General features: G+C 29.1%; 2 protein-coding genes across 2 annotated transcripts in view; one reads left to right on the top strand and one right to left on the bottom strand.

Annotated features, from left to right (window-relative positions):
• Nucleotides 1–1651: 1651 nt before the first annotated feature.
• Nucleotides 1652–2403, top strand: LOC112803775 (uncharacterized). Its single transcript, XM_025847241.1, has 2 exons — nucleotides 1652–2171; nucleotides 2261–2403. The coding sequence occupies exons 1-2, from the start codon at nucleotides 1652–1654 to the stop codon at nucleotides 2401–2403; spliced, it is 663 nt and encodes a 220-aa protein (XP_025703026.1).
• Nucleotides 2404–15664: 13261 nt separating this feature from the next.
• The window catches only part of LOC112801990 (lupeol synthase-like), a 59846-nt gene continuing 58021 nt past the window's right edge, over nucleotides 15665–17489 (bottom strand). The window contains exons 17-18 of the mRNA XM_025844961.3: nucleotides 15945–16028; nucleotides 15665–15837 (exon numbers count right to left, since the gene is read on the bottom strand). Coding sequence (XP_025700746.1) covers nucleotides 15727–15837; nucleotides 15945–16028 — 195 coding nt within the window. The 3' untranslated portion in view covers nucleotides 15665–15726. The remainder of the gene's footprint in view (nucleotides 15838–15944; nucleotides 16029–17489) is intronic.

Here is a 17489-nt window from a genome sequence, read left to right as displayed (position 1 = left end):
GTAAACCCCACTATAAGAAGAGACATAAGCTTAATTGAATTCTCATTCTCATGCAAATTCACATCCTAAACTTATATTAGTTTTGGTTGCTTGAGGACAAGCAACAATTCAAGTTTGGTGTTGTGATGCGTGAGTATCTTTCCTATCTTTTCCTAGTGAATTTGCATCTAATTTATTGAGTTTAATAAAGAATTAATTATCTTTTAGCCAATATGGATGCTACTTTGAGTCTTTTGCAATTTTGTTTATTTTAGGTAGCATTCGGCTGGATTTGATGGAGTTTCTCAGCACAAGAATCAAAGGAGATGGCAGCGAGGAGCGACGCGTACGCGTGACTGACGCGTGCACGTGATTTGGAGCTTTCCATGGCGACGCGTGCGCGTGACTGACGCGTACGCGTGATTTGAAGAATTGCACAGCAACGCGTGCGCGTGACCGACGCGTCCGCGTGACTTGCGAAAAAGACCATTGACGCGTATGCGTGACATACGCCACGTGCAGAAAACGCAGAAAACGCTAGGGGTGATTTTTGGGCCCCATTTTAGCACCTAAGTTAGGCGCAGATCCAGTGAAGCCAAGTGGTCCCCACGTTACAAGACGCGGAGTAGTTAATTAATTCTGATTTAAATTTAAATTTAAATTTGAAAATAGGAAAAGTTATTATCTTAATTTTAGATATTATATTTTAAATTAATGAGGATTAGTTATAAAAAGGAGAGACTTCTCTTCTATTGGGGGTTACATTTCGGGAGATTCCATTAGGAAATTCTATACAAATTTACATTCTGCATTCCATGAGCAACTAATCCTCCATTGTTAAGGTTAGGAGCTCTGTCTATTTGTATGGATTGATTTTATTGCTTATTCTATTTTAATTCATGTGTGGATTTATAATTTAAGAATTGTTTTCGCTCTTTATCTTATGAATTTGGGTGGAATAGAAGTATGACCCTCTTTCTATTTGAGTTCTTGTAAAACTTGAAAAAGTTCTTTACTTGAACAACAGCTTGAAAATATATTCTCCTAAATTTTAATTATCTGAATTTAACGGGATACGTGACATATAATCCTTTTATTTTTGGGTAATTAGAATTTTGTGGTATATAAACTGGAATTTGATCATGCAGCTTCTAATTGGAATTAATTGACCAAGGAATTGGCAGTTAATGAATTTTAGAGAAAACTATAAAGGTCTAAGGAATTATGGTCTAGTCACATATAGTTTTCCATAAATTAAATCCTACATTATTAAAATAGTTAGTAAGAAAAGTTAATCCGGAAAAATAGATAACTCTGAAGCCTTAACTTTTTCTCCAATATTTTATTTTCAACTTTTTTACTTGCGTGCCTGTCTTCTGATATTTTCAAATTTAAACCTTTTGAATATCTCAAAACCCTTTTTCTGCTTGTCTAACTAAGCCAATCAATCAATCATTGTTGCTTGATCCATCAATTCTCGTGGGATCGACCCTTACTCACATAAGGTATTATTTGGTACGACCCGATGCACTTACCGGTTAGTTTGTGGATTATAAAATACCGCATCACTTAGAAAAAGAAAAGAGTGGAAAGAAATTGAGTTACACGTTTTGCTACTATTTTCATTACTTTGAAAAGTATATATGATCATAAAGAAGACTTGCAATCATTGATGGTGGACAAATATTTCACTTCTCATAAATTATCCAAGAGTGTCAATGGGAAGATGGTTAATTCAATTATCTTGGATAGTAAGTTTTGGGATGATTGTTTTACTACTGTTATGCTTGTTGGTCCTCTTATTAAATTATTGAGGCTTGTTGATGCTGATGAGACACCTTCTCTAAATATCGTGTACGAGGGCATGCAAAGAGCCAAAATTGCTATCAAGACAATGTTTAGAAATAGGAAATTTGAATACACACCTTATACAAGTATCTTGAAAATACGGTGGGATAAGTATTTGAAGCGTGACCTCCATGCAGCAGCATACTTCTTGAATCCAGATTTCTTCTATAGTGAGAAGTTTGTTGAGAAGGCAAATATCTTGAGGTCTTTACTTGATTTATTTGATATTGAAACTCTTTGCGATGACTCAGTTGCCGCAATGCAAGAGATACAGTTGTATCGAAATCGAAAAGAAAATTTTGGAAGGAAAAGTGCATTGAAAGCAATTAAAAGACTTGAACCTAGTAAGTTATTATATTTCTATGTTCAATTTACTTTGAATGTTTTTTAAATATTGAATGAGAATTGATGGTTGACTTTCATATCCTGGAAGGTGAATGGTGGAGGCTACACGGTGGGAGTGCTCCTAACTTGCAAAAAATGGCAATTCGTCTTCTTCATCAAACATCTTCATCATCTGGCTGTGAGAGGAACTGGAACCTCTTTGAACAAATCCATTCAAAGAGGAGGAACTGATTAGAGCGTCAAAGGCTAAGTGACATTGTTTATGTCACTTATAATCTACGCCTTCAATCTAGAATGCATCGCAAGAAGATGAATTATGATCCAATTGACATTCAAAGCATTGACACAGTAGATTTTTGGGTAATGCCGGATGAAGATGATCCTGAATTTACTAATGGAGACATCGAAGGCATTGAAAATTTAATTTACACGGATAATGCTATGCCTTCATATCTTAAAGGTGATTGAAATAGCAAAACTTGTTTCATTTCCTCTTAATATCTGATGTAAAGTTGTAACTTTAATTTTTTCTTGGTTTTCTATTTTATTTTATTAGATGGAGGAGACGTGGAACTTGATGTGGATTTGTTTAATGTTGCTGATTCTTCAAATACAGCTTCTTTTGGTGGTACTTCTGATGATGGTGGCTTTGGATTGCCTGTTTATAATGGAGATGTTGAAATACTTAATGATAATAATGATTTTTGATGAGTTGCACCTTTAATTAGTTGAAAACTTGCTAGTAATTGTTTCTTTTGAATGTAGAACATTATGGGTTTATCATTATATGCGTTTTTTTTTTGTTTAGTTATAAACTTTGATGTTTAAAGTTATTTGTGAACCTCTAATATTAAGTAATGGATAATTTATTATGTGAAATTTTAAATTTTATTAAGTTAAAAATGATTGAATTTATATACTTAAGATTATTTTAAAATTTTTAATAATTTTATTTAATATTTAATTAAACCGATTAAATTCTGATTAACCCCAGTCGAACTAATGAACTATTGAACCAATGACCTCACCAGTTTATTGACCGGTCCGGTTCTCACAACCTTGATATTAACCAATAACCATTCATCTCAAATCCAATAGCCCCGATTTAAATATTTTCCTCGTTATATATATACTAAAATGAAAATAATACTAACCGCAACTTTTAAGCCGTCTTCAGCAACCCAGAAATAATCGGGTATTCTAGCTAAGTGAAGTTTAAATGCCTTCGAATTGGGGTCATCAATCCACTGTGCAATCAAAGCCATCACCTTCCATTACATTTAACTAATGATTAATTGTGTCTATATATTATGGATATTGAAACTATAAATATAAATACAACAATGTTGTGATAATTAATATATATTTCAAAAAATAAATACAGGTTAATAACTTTTAATTAATTAATATTAGTTAAATTTTTTACCGTAAAATTATTTTTTTTAATATTTATTTTTTGAGAATTTAAATTTTAAAGTTAAGATTTAAAATTTAAAATAAAAAAATAATTTCAAAATGTTAGCTCGTATTAACAGAAAACGTTAATTCTGTAGTTGGATTCTATTTTTATATATCATATATAAAAAAAATATTTAAAAAACTCAACGTTACATAACCAACATTCAAACACAAGAAAAAAAATATTCGAAACTCTTAAAATTAAGAACATTTGAAACTCATTTAAAAAATATATATGAAATTTAAACTCAACAAAATTTTCTCTCTAATAAACTTTATATTAGACTTATTTAATAACCTACTATAATATTAGTTAAAATTAACTGTTATAATATTAATTTTCTAGCATTACTATTCATATATACCTTCTCTACAACTCCAATGCAAAGGTAGTTACTAATTTGAAGTGCTTTCTGTCTAAGTATTGAAAAGGGCCACCGATTTAGCAAGGGCTCTCCAATGTGATAGTGTGATAGAGAAATCCCCATAACACATCTTCTATTAAAGGATGTGGATAGTAGACATGCTCCTGAAATTATAACATACCATTTCAATTTCATATATACATCTAAAGTAGGGGAGAATAATGTAATTCTCCTGAATTTTTATTAGCTCATCTGCAATTTAGATTTTGAACGTTTAAAATATACAAATTACTACTTATCTTAAAGTTATTATTATTAAATAGTAAAATAAAAATGGGGAAGAAAAAATTTTGTAAACTTTTGTTCCCAAATTACTTTTTATGAGTGATTTTTAAATAAAATCTACAATATGTGAAGGGATTATTTTTGGAGCATGAACAAGATATACTTTGTAAAAAAGGTGAGTAATTTTCTGTTAACTTTTCCCAGTGAAAGCATTATTTTGACAAAATGTTAGTATAGAGATTTTTTTCACCATTTGATAACTTTAATATGGTGAATTTTTCGATGTAGAAAGGGTTACTTTTCTACATGTGTAAAAATGCGGTGTATGCTATAACTAAGCGACAAGTATTCTACTAAAGGGATAGAATTTGTCTTGGCTCAGTCTATCTACAAGGATACATAGTACAACTCACGTGATGAGGTTGATAAACAAATATATTATTAGTAGTAATATGTTAGCATAATTGTGGGCTTATGGGCTTATAAGTTGGGTTTTTTTTAGGACAAAAGAGTGACTTTACAGTAAAAGCTGCTAATGTTTTTTGGAAAGTTTACTTCTTTGATATTTTTTTTGTTTGCACGAGGATATTCGTTAGATTGGAAGTCCAATGACTAATCTCTCGGGTACTGTAGAGGCACACAAAGTGAGCGACCCTCCCAAGCAAGCAAGTTCCATTTCCATCCTCCAGTGAGTATCGAATCCGGAAGAGATGGTTAAGAGATACAGACCCTCATCCATCTGTGCCAACTTGCGTTGGTTACTTCTTCGATATTTATTTATGGCATTTTAGTCCCTTTAAAATACTTTTTTCTGTCCTTTTGAAAAATATTTTATTGGTTTTATTGATTTCATATAGTAAAATATTTAAAGTTGTATTTTTTTAAAAGTAATTATTAAAAGTCATAATTAATCCTTAAATTTAAATATATATGTTATTTTTTAAAAATATAAAAAATAAAACATTCAAAAAATTTTATTTATAAATTAAAAAAAATTAAAAAAGATAAGTTTAAACTCTTAATTATTTTTTTTATTTGAAAACATTTCGTAAGTATCTAACCTACTATTGCAGAATATTTTGATTGCTAGAAATTAAAATAAATTATTTTTAAATTTTATTAGATTAAAACTAAATTATAAAAAACATAAATATAAAAAATACATTATACGAGAGTATTTGATAACTCGGTGAAATTCTTTATTTTAAAAATTTAGTGAGTAAATTATTTGTGAATTAAAGTTAAGACTTAAGAGAACATATCATAATTTACACTACAACTTTTGTATTGTCATTAAAAAGAAGAAAACATTTCATGTAATTTCATATTAGAATGAAAAAAATCACGAAAAAAAATTAGGAATTCTTATTTCTTTTTATTTTTTGAGAAATGTATTTTCTTTTTGTTTGAAAAGTAGATAAAAAATCTAATATATATATATATATATATATATATATATATATATATATATACCAAAATTAAAATTATTTTGGTGTAATAATTTTGTTCCTAAAATATTTTTTGTTATATATATTTATCATAAATTTTTACAATTTATTAATTTTAAAAAATTTATTATCTTAAATAATTATTTTTATTATTTAGATAATATTTAAATAAATAAGAAATTAATATATATGTTAATTAATAGACTAAATTAACCATGAAGACAGAGATTTTGTTTTTTGGATTTTATGGTCCTATATATATTATATAGAGAGAATTAAGGAAAAAAAAAAGAAAGAAAATAATAAATAATTTGTGAGGGTCAGTATGCTTAGACTTTTATTGTCTATTAGTGTATGTTTCCGTATCTTATACGGGATAATACATAAAATTATATTAAAAATTTTATTAAAAAATTAAATAATATATATAATAATTATTATTATTATAAATATTTTTCATAAAGTTATAATTAAAATCACTCTTAAAATTTTTAATATTAAAATATTAAAAATAATTAGTATTTATTTTAATCAATTTGACTTTGTTAAGTGATCATCTCACTTGTCCGCTTAAACAACTATTAGGAGTTAGAATCTCGCCTTGTGTATATAGCAATCCATTGGCTAGCAATAAACCCTTAATAAAAGGAGAATCAATACGTGGTTAGACTTGGCAGGAGTTTTCGAATACGCAGGTATCCGACCCGTCTATACCCGTATGAAAAGGGTAATAACTTAACTCGAGTTGGGACAGATTTTGCTTAAGACAGGTATCGTCGGGTTTAGGGTGTACTCGCCTCGAATATATATATATATATATATATATATATATATATATATATATATATATATATATATATATATATATATAAACACTTTTATAGTAATTCGGATTTGCCTCACATCACACATGATTCGTAGTTTCAGTCTATATTCTATAGTCATGCAAGATAAACTCAATGATCCTCACCTAAAATCTTCTTCTTCTCGACTTCTTCACAAAAAAATCGCATAGCTCCTGTCATGTTGTTGCTGAGTCCATCGCTACTTACCTATTCACAACTCCCATCTTCCTTCACAACCAGAGACTAACCCACGTTTAATATAGAGGGGGCATTTGCCCCCACAATTTTTTTTGAAAAAAATTAATACTTATATACATATATACCACTTATTATATTATATTTGTCTCAAAATAAAATATAAATAGTTCTTTTGTATTTTATGTTAAAAAATATTTTGTTAAACTTAACACATAATAATAATTATATTGTTAAATTTGATTTAGTACGAAAAATAAATAAATACACTCAAAAATTAATGATAATTAATTATATTATATTAGTTAATTAATTAATAATTAAATTAAAACTTAGTTTTCTAATTAAATACAACTTAAATTATTAGTGATTTTTTAAAAATTGTTTAAGATAAAAAAAATATATTATCTATGTTTTAATATACTGTAATTATTTTGGTTAAAAAATTTATTTATACTATAAAAATTATAATAAGTAGCTTAGATTTGATAATTAAGTAAAATAATTGTTTAAAAATATATATAAAAAATAATATTTAATTATTTTAAAAATAAAAAAGTCCTTATAAATATTTTTTGTTATTTTAAATATTATACTATGTGTATGAAATTATATTTTTATTATTTTAAATATTATAATAATGATTGTGTGTATATTTCTAGTTCTTATTAATATGTATTAGATAGTTCTAATTTTAAATTTTGAATATATATAAACCAATTTAGATTGATCAAGTGATCAACTTAGTCGTCCGCTTAAATAAGTATTGAGAGTTCGAATTCTGTCTCGTATGTATAGCAACTCGTTGCCGGCCAATTGTAGATTCTTAAATGGAATTCCAATTCATGACGGATTAGTGATAAACCCCAATTTGACGGTTTATCTTGTATTGAATTTAGAGTATTTTGTAGACCTTTTCTCACATTTATTCAATGAAATAGCATGGTTTTGTATATTCTCCTTTAATTGTGCTTAAGAGTGAAAATATGCTTTTTAGGTCTTAAAATAAATAAATTTAATTCACCTTGATTCCACTAGATACCTTGATATGTTTGTTAAGTGATTTAAGGTTTAGGAGGCAAAGATTGGATCAAGGGAATGAAGAAAGAAAGCATGAAAAGTTGGAGAACTCATGAAGAAATGAAAGAACCGGAAAGTTGTCAAGCCGACCTCTTCGCACTTAAACGACCATAACTTGAGCTACAGAGGTCCAAATGATGCGGTTCCAGTTGGGTTGGAAAGCTAACATCCGGGGCTTCGAAACGATATAAGATTTGCCATAGTTGCTATACGTATAAGGACGCGTACGTGCATTGTACGCGTACGCACCATTGGTGCAGGTGATTCACTTCATGCAAACTCGTGGCTAGCAAGTTTACAAGTCTTGTGGGCCCAATCCAACTCATTTCTGATCCTATTTAAGCCAAGGATTGAAGAGGGATGGGAAAGTTAGTTACCATTAGTTTAGTTTAGCTTAGTTTAGTAGTTAGAAGTAGTTTCTAGAGAGAGAAGCTCTCACTTCTCTCTAGAATTAGGATTAGGATTAGGTTTAGTTTTTAGATCTAGGTTTTAATACATCTTCTTCTACTTCTATCTTCTCAATTCCTTATTGTTACATTCATTCTTCTTCCATTCTTTTATTGTAATTTCCTTTATGTTGTTCTTATACTTTGTTGTAGTCTTGTAGATCTACTATTGTTCCTTCCATTTTCTTTCAATTCAATAAGAGGTAATTCATAATAATTGTTCTTCTTTGCTTTTCTATTGTTGATCTCTTGCCTTTGTAGTTAGATCTCTCTTTAATTCTTGCAATTTATGTTGTTTACTTTTATTGTCTTTTATGTGTTTGTTGAAATGCCTCTTCTAGATATAGTATAGATTTTGTTCCTCTTGGCCTAGGTAGAGTAATTAGTGACACTTGAGTTATCTAATTCCTTTGTTGATTGGTAATTGAAGAGATTGCTAATTGGTTTGGAGTGCACTAGAGCTAGTCTTTCCTTGGGAGTTGGCTAGGACTTGTGGCTCAAGTCAATTCATCCACTTGACTTTCCTTTATTTAGTAAGGGTTAACTAAGCGGTAGCAATGAACAATTCTCATCACAATTGAGAAGGATAACTAGGATAGGACTTCTAATTTTCATACCTTGCCAAGAGCCTTTTTATAGTTGTTAGTTTATTTTCATTGCCATTTACTTTTCATGCTTCTTATCCAAAACCGCAAAACACATTTCTAACCAATAACAAGGCACTTTATTGTAATTTCTAGGGAGAACGACCTGAGGTTTGAATACTTCGGTTTATAAAATTAGGGATTTGTTACTTGTGACAAACAATCTTTTGTATGAAAGGATTATTATTTGGTTTAGAAACTATACTTTATAACGAGATTTCATTAGTAAAATTCTAAACCATCAAAAATCCAATCATCAATTAGTTCTTAACTTGTTGAATATCATGGGAAGAAAAAAAAATCCATACCTAAATTTTATTATATTTTTGTCCCCATTACTAAATTTTTCTGGGTCCGTCACTGTTCACAACTTATGTCATCATCGCTGCTCATTCCGTTACCGTCGTTGTTGAGCCCGTCGCCACCATTCTCATGCCGAGTTTCTTTTCTCTAGGTAAATTTTCTTCTCTCTCTCTCATTGTGAGTCTGTTAAGTTCTTCTATTCAAACATTGATATTTAAATTATAAAAAAATTGATTTTCATATTTTATAAAATATCATACTGGCAGTAATTGTAAATATGACGCTACTTAAAATTAAATAAAGTAACACAGATAAAACAAATAAAAAAATAAAAAATTACTTAATCTTGTATAAAATTTACCTATAAAATTCTGTACAAAAAAATAAATTTAATTTTAGTATATTAATAATATAAATTATTTTATATAATCATTCAATTCAATTAGATTTATCTATTTAGGTCATTATTGAAAATAAATTTAAGATACTAACATACAATTACTTTTAAATTAAGCAATAATTATCAATACTATATAAATGACACACTATTCTACTAAGAATGTTTGCCATAAGGAATAATTTTCCAATTTTCTATACTAATATTAGAAAGTTTATATAAGACTATATAATAATATTATCATTATTAATACTATATGATATCAAAACAAAAAAAATCACCGTGCTAATATAATATTATTAATATTATATAAATCATCTTTGTATTTATTTTTTTGTGCATATATAATATTTAATTAACACATTAAGACATATATAATATTTTGTTAATACATGTATAATATAAAGTGATTTACAAATTATTTTTAATTCGTATATAATGTATAATTAAATTTAATGAATTCAATTAGAATAAACAATAAATTATTTATTTTATTTCAGACTTTATAAATGAATAAATTAATTAACTAATATAACAAATTATAACTAATGTAGTAAAATTAATTAAGTAATATATATTATAATAAATTATATTAATATTTAAATATCTAATCAAATTAATTAGCTGATATAATTAAGTCATGGTAATAAATTGTATTGAATGAGTTAAAATAATTAAATCGGGAAACACTCTCCAGAACATGTCACGTCAGCTCCATCATTAAGTGCAGACATCCGATTTTGATATAATAGAATAGATGTGTATCTATTTTAAATTTATCCTTTTGTCCAAAAAATTAAAAAGGCTCAACTTACAAGCCCATAATTATGCTAATAATTACTATTAATACCTCACATTATCATAGTTGTTTATCAGTTTCATCACGTGAAATTACACTGTAATAAATTTGTAGACAGTTTGAATAAAGATAGATTTTGTCTTTTAGTAAGACACTTATCACATAATTATATTATACACCACATTTCTACACATATAGAATGACGTCCTCTTTTTAAAATGTCTGAACTCTAAATTATAAAGATAAAACTCAAGGAATAATTATTTGCAATTTTTCAAGATATTTACACAAATTCCATCCAGCTCAACATGACACTAAATTTGACAATTTGTCCGACGGATTTTTTTTTCACTGTAGAAAACAATGGGCATAACATAAACCTAGAGAAAGCAAATAATAAGCTTTTAAGTAAGAAAAGTAAATAACAACAAAATTTTTGTTGACCTTAGCAATAGTATTCCGAGCTTTATGCCAGTTGATTTCATCGTAAGGTTTAGTGTACATTTCTTCTCTAAGAGATTTGATTAAGTCAGTAATAGAACCCACAAACCTCTTTCCATATATGTATACTATGGGCATGTAAAGCAAGCGAGAGTAGCACATGATTTTCCCTAACATATAATAGAAAATGGAGTTACTTAGAGAAAAAAAAAATACTAATAAAACAAGCAAATAAGTGGTTACACAAAGAATTGAAATTGTGGAACCCAAAAAAAAAAAAGAAAATAATGACCTGGATGAAAAGGACTGAATTTGTGTTGAAGCAATAACTCTGGTGGAAAATTGTAAAATCTTTTATGACTAAAAAAAGGTTCTGTAAATATTTAATAAACGTTACATTATTAAAATATGAAATGACAAATATATCGAATCAATAATATTTTTAAGGTAGCAGATATTGTGAATTGAAGGTAGTGGTAATCAATTTTGGTCTTTTTATTTCTTAATTGGTATACAAATAACTAAAATAACAAATATTATGAATACAGGAGATGGTATAAAACATGATCGACAGTATATGTGATGGTACTGTATTAAAACGAGAGAATGAAGTTCCTTTTTCTCCCATTTCTTTATTTTATGTTATGAGAGAATGAAGATTTTTAGATGCAAAATATGAATATTGTGCTAATTACTGCAGTTTTGGTTAAGGCTGAGATTGATCCTACACCCATACACAAAGGAATAAAGTTAATAATTAATTCACAAATGGAAGATGGAGACTTTCCTCAACCGGTAATTACTCCATATATTAATTTTCTTAGCACTTGGTAAACAATATGCATGTGTGCTTCTGTCATCAATATAATTTTAATAATTTCCGATCCAATTATTTAAAAAAAATTACAGGATGCCACAGGAATGTTTTATAGGAACTGTACGATCAACTATGCATCATATCGAAACATCTTTCCAGTATGGGCTTTGGGAGAGTATCAGCCGGAGAGTTTTGCATGCATGAACAACTATATCTATATATAATAATTAAGTATAGTTAACTACGTACATATTAACTAATGCAATTTTATTTTATTCATGGGTCATAAATTTTTAACTTAGACGGTTTATATGGCTAACCCAACTAATTAAATGGATTGACCCGTTTATTTTTTATATTATTTTCTTTAAAAAAATATTTTGCCACTCGTTTAGCCTCAAGTTAATCCATTTAAGCTTCATTTTTTTAATTAATTCATTTAATTTGTTTAACTCGAAATTTAAAAGATTTAATTTTAAAAGTAAAAATTCGTCTATTTTATTAAATAAATAGGTTGGCCCCGCATATTTAGTCTATTTTGAATTTTTTGATGATACTAGGACGGACCATGTTACGATTTGTACTTCCTACAAAGTCTTCCAAAGATGATGAACACAAGCCAAGAACAAAGGAATATAGAGAGAAGGAAACTAGAATTATGAATAGAAGAGTGAAAAATGTATTTCTGAACTTTACTCATTACACTATCACATGTGCATATGGTTACGGATTCAGTTCCCGAATCCCACATTCGAATGGCCTCTTGCCTGGTTATTCGGGTTGGCCGCTTTTTGATGGCCTAACCTGGTTTTACAATCTCTAACTAACATTTGTATTTAAATATTTCTTTTATCTTAGCCAGATAAGATAGATGAGATAATTACCATTAGTTATATAAAAAGAAGTTAGAGGCCCTTATAAGTTACTCATTCTACACACCTTTTATCTCTTAGATCTATTCTAACTTGAACATTAGAGTGTCTTTGGAGGTACCACTTCTGCCGCTTCAGAGCTCGGATCATTCCATCATCAAGACCTGCAAATTTCCGATCTCTTACTCAACTCGTATGAATAAGCTCCTATACATTGGCGCCGCCATTTGTAGGCACTTGCAGATAGGGGTGGCAACCCTACCCACCCGCCCATACCCGTCCCCGTACCGTTGGGATGGATTTTTAGCGGGACGGAGCGGGATCGAATTTAGGTTAAATCCGCCCCTATCCGCCTCCGGTATATATATATAAAATAATTAGTAAAATAATTAATAATATTGTATCATATTTAAATTTTTATTTTAATTTATGTTATGTATGTAACGATGGTTATATAAATTTTTAAATTTAATTTTATTTATTAGATTTTAATAATTATAGGGGTGAATAGGAGTAGGGCGGATTAGGGTTTAACTTTTTTTGCTACCCGTAGGTAGAAGTGGGACGTATTCGATGCGGATTATTGTAGGGTGGGGCAGGGTCGAGTAGGGCAAAAACCCGCCCCTACCCGCCCTATTGTTACCCCTACTTGCAAAACTTGGTGGCATGGCAGACAAATGTGGAGAGCAGCTTTCAAGTCACAATGATCACCCAAACTCGCTAGTGCGTGAACCGCGGAATGACGACAATTCTCACCTCACAATAAGATAACCAGCATTATCCACACTAAACCAAATCACAATCATAAAAAACAACTATTGCGAGAAGGAGACTACAACTCTAATGAAAGTAGAACTTTCAACGGTTTAGGAGAGCAAGCAAATTGGATCATCTAAGAGCTCCAAGATCGGATGCAGACTTTGGAGGATCAGATCGCCTCTAAGAAAGACTACCAACCGGAGCGCACGAGTGAAGCAATCTCCCAAACCGTATCGCGAAAAAAGCAAAGAAACGAGAGATCGCCAAACCGACATCATAGTAGGCGACAGAATAGCAGCAGATCGCGAAAATTTGAACGCTAAAGAGATTCCAAATGAAGAAGGAATGAACCCGTGATAATGGGAACCACCCAATTCACCAAAAAAGTCCTAAAGGTCAAGTTGCCAAAGATTTTGATAAATCAACTGACATGAAATACAATGACACTATGGACCCTTAGGAACATTTAATGGCCTTCGAAGTCAAGATGAATCTAGAGGGAGCAACCGACGCAGTCCAGTGTAGACCCTTTCTAGCAACATTGGCTGAATCGGCCATCAAATGGTTTAACACCCTTTCGCTCAAATAGTTCGATATTCTGCTTTGACGATGTCTCCAAAAAATTTTTGACGTAATAAACCACATAAATTGTAAAAACAAAACACCTGATCAGTCTATTTGAAGTCACACAAAGACAAAATGAATCCACAAAAAAATACTTTAACAAGTTCAAATACTTCTCTCTTTGTCAAGTACAGTCCAAAATCTATAAGTTTCTTATTATGTTATGTAGATGATATCATTATAACGGATAATAATTCTAAAGAAATTCAGGGCATGATTCACTCTCTTAATCATGTTTTTACTCTAAAGGATTTGGGAAAACTATACTATTTAGGTGTCAAGGTAGACAACAGCATTGAGAGACAATTTTATCTTTTCCAAACTCAATATATAGAAAAATTGTTATCAAAATTTGGAATGAACACTGCTGTTCCTATGTCAACCCTAATAATTTTCTCTATTCAACTACTTTCAATAGGGTTTGAAAAATTTGAAGATCCAATCTTATTTTGATCTACTCTTAGAGCATTATAATATGCATGCTGCTGTGATTAGACTTGAATTATTTTTATTTGTTGTAGATAAAGTCTCTCAATTTAGGCATCATCTACTCCTTTTTTATTGGAAAACAATGAAGAGAATTTTGCACAACTTACAGGAACGAAACATGATGGATTGATCATCTACGAGTGTGAAGATTATAGGATCTGTGCCTTCTCTGATTCAGATTGGGCTGTTGATCTTGAGAATAGAAAATCTGTTTCTAGTTATTATGTTTTTATGGGAACTGATTTCATCTCTTGGTCATGTAGAAAAAAGCTACTATAAGCGGATCGTCTACTGAAGCAGAAGTTCGTAGCTTGGCAGCATGTGAGCTTGAAACTATATGGATCTAGAACTTAAATAAACATCAAGTTTCGAACTGCTCCAATAATTTTCTGCAACAACATAAGTATTATTTTACTAACAGCTAATTCAGTACTCCATAATAAGACCAAACATTTTTAATTAGACATTCAAATTATTAGAGAAAGGGTTAATAGAAAGCTTATGCTTGTTGTTCACATACTTGGAACTGAGTAGCTAGCAGGAATATTACCAAAACCACTCACTGTAGCCACCTTTGAGAAGTAGAAGACAAAACTCAGAGTGGTTTCAAAACTACTCTTGAATTAGAAGGTCGGTGTAAAGGATGAAGGTTAAATGCTAAGTTTTAGTTAACTAATTCAATTGTAAAAGATTAACTGAATTCAGTTATGCAGACCAACCTAACATACCTTCTATACCCTTATAAATATGTGTATATCAGTACTATTGAGTTAAGCTAATAATACATACATTCAGTGTTTACAATTCTTTTTTCTATTTAATTCTGTTAGAGATATAATAATTATTAATATTATTTTTTTCTATCAATTTAAATTTTTAGAATAAGTGTTTTTATGATATAATATCAAAATTCTATATTTAAAAAGTCAATCATTTGATTCTCAGTAAATTTCAAAAAAAAAAAAGCATAAAACAAATAAAAAAAAATATCTTAAAAAAAATTAAAAAAAATTAAAAAAAACTCTTGCTTGAAAGAGAATATTAAAGATTAATGTTACTTTCTCCTATTAAAGATAATTTCCTTTCAACTATTGTAACACCATAAGCATAGATATAATAGAATTTCTCATAAATATATATATATATTGCTTACATTATTACGTACAGACAAGTTTAGGGTTTAATTCGATATTTAATAACTTTGATCATCTATCTATAGCTAGCACATAGATAAAATATATAAGAAGAAAAGCATGGAGGAGTAGTTGAGTTGGTGGATTTGGATCTTCATGCATGCAACCCTCTACGCCGATACTCTCCAAGAGCCCATATAGGGAATATGTTACGATGCGATGCATAGTTTATGACACAGTTTCTGAAAACCACTCCTGTTGGTTCCTGAAAAATTGTATTACAAATTATTAAACATTATGTGTGTGTATATATATATTGATTATAGAACCACTTTTACTAAGTGTTTAGATATAATTTATATGAAGAATTACCGGCTGTGGGAAATCTCCATCTTCCATTTGCGAGTTGATTATTAACTTTATTCCTTTGTGTATGGGTGTAGCATCTATCTCACCCTTTTAAGTTTTAACAACAAAACTCCAATGATTAGCACAATTTACATTCGTTACATATAAAAACTTCATTCAGAAAAATAAAAGGATCTTCATTCTCTCACATTCATCCACGGTTATCTCATGTTGTGGTTAGTTATAAATATAGTCTGTTTTTTTCCCTTTAATATATCATTATTTTAAAAATGAGTAAAGTACCCTTTTTGTTCTTAACATTTGGGATAAGTCCCAAAGTTATCCTAACGTTTCAATCGTTCTATTTAAGTCCCTAACGTTTTAAAATGACTCAATGTTGTCCTTCCGTTAGAGATCTGTTAACAGAATTGACGACGGGACAAAATTGAGACGATTTTGAAACATTAGGTACTTAAATAGGACAAAAACGTTGGGGACAAAAACGATACATAGAAATAAATTTTAATTTTATCCTTCAATAATATCAATTTTTTACTATACATAGTATTCAATTATTTTTTAATCACATCTAAATAAATTACACTTAATCATATTACTTTCATTCTAAATAAATTAATTTTTTTATAATTTTACTCTTAAAAATTTTTAGTTATCATGAAATGTTTATAGAATGACTATATAATTTGTTTATAGAACTGAACTCAAACACTTGTACTTTGTTTTTTCCCAGTTTTTATTAATAAAATTCCTTTACTTTTACGTCTTCTTCTCTTTTATGTTCATGTTTCTTCCTTCATCTTCTTTTTAATTTCTTATTTGTTTTAATTTCTGCATTTTACTTTGCCTCCGGCACCTTGTATGTGTTCTTTTCATTTTTAGTTTTACTTTCGAAACTACAATTGAGACCTTGAGACACCCACAAAAGGAGTCGTTTCCGCTCCTTAAATTGAGATTGTGAAACAAAACTCGAAAATTGTTGATTTATTTGTTGTTAACAATGGAACAAAAATTTGAGTAAAACAAAACTTGCAGAAAAGAAAAAATAATATATACACAATAAAATATAAATTATACCTTTTGTCTCTCTAATGTATCAAAATTCTTTAAAATTATAAAAAAATTATTTAAAATGAAAGTAATGTAATTAAGTGTAATTTACTTAGATGTAATTAAAAAATAATTGAATACTATGTATAGTAAAAAATTGATATTATTGAAAGATAAAATTAAATTAAAATTTATTTTTATGTATCGTTTTTGTCCCCAACGTTTTCGTCCTATTTAAGTCCCTAATGTTTCAAAATCGTCTTAATTTTGTCCCGCCGTCAATTCTGTTAACGGATCCCTAACGGCAGGACAACATTGAGTCAATTTTGAAACGTTAGGGACTTAAATAGAACGATTGAAATATTAGGGACAACTTTAGGACTTACCCCAAACGTTGAGGACAAAAATAATACTTTACTCTTTTAAAAACATATCGCCAAATTGTCATTCTTTTTTAAATTATTTATTCAGGTGTCACTATTTTACTACTATGGCATTTTA

The sequence above is a fragment of the Arachis hypogaea genome, chromosome 5 (assembly GCF_003086295.3).
Source record: "Arachis hypogaea cultivar Tifrunner chromosome 5, arahy.Tifrunner.gnm2.J5K5, whole genome shotgun sequence".
Taxonomy (NCBI): Eukaryota; Viridiplantae; Streptophyta; class Magnoliopsida; order Fabales; family Fabaceae; genus Arachis; species Arachis hypogaea.
The sequence above is the reverse complement of the archived record's forward strand: the minus strand, read 5'-3'. Positions and strand labels throughout refer to the sequence as shown.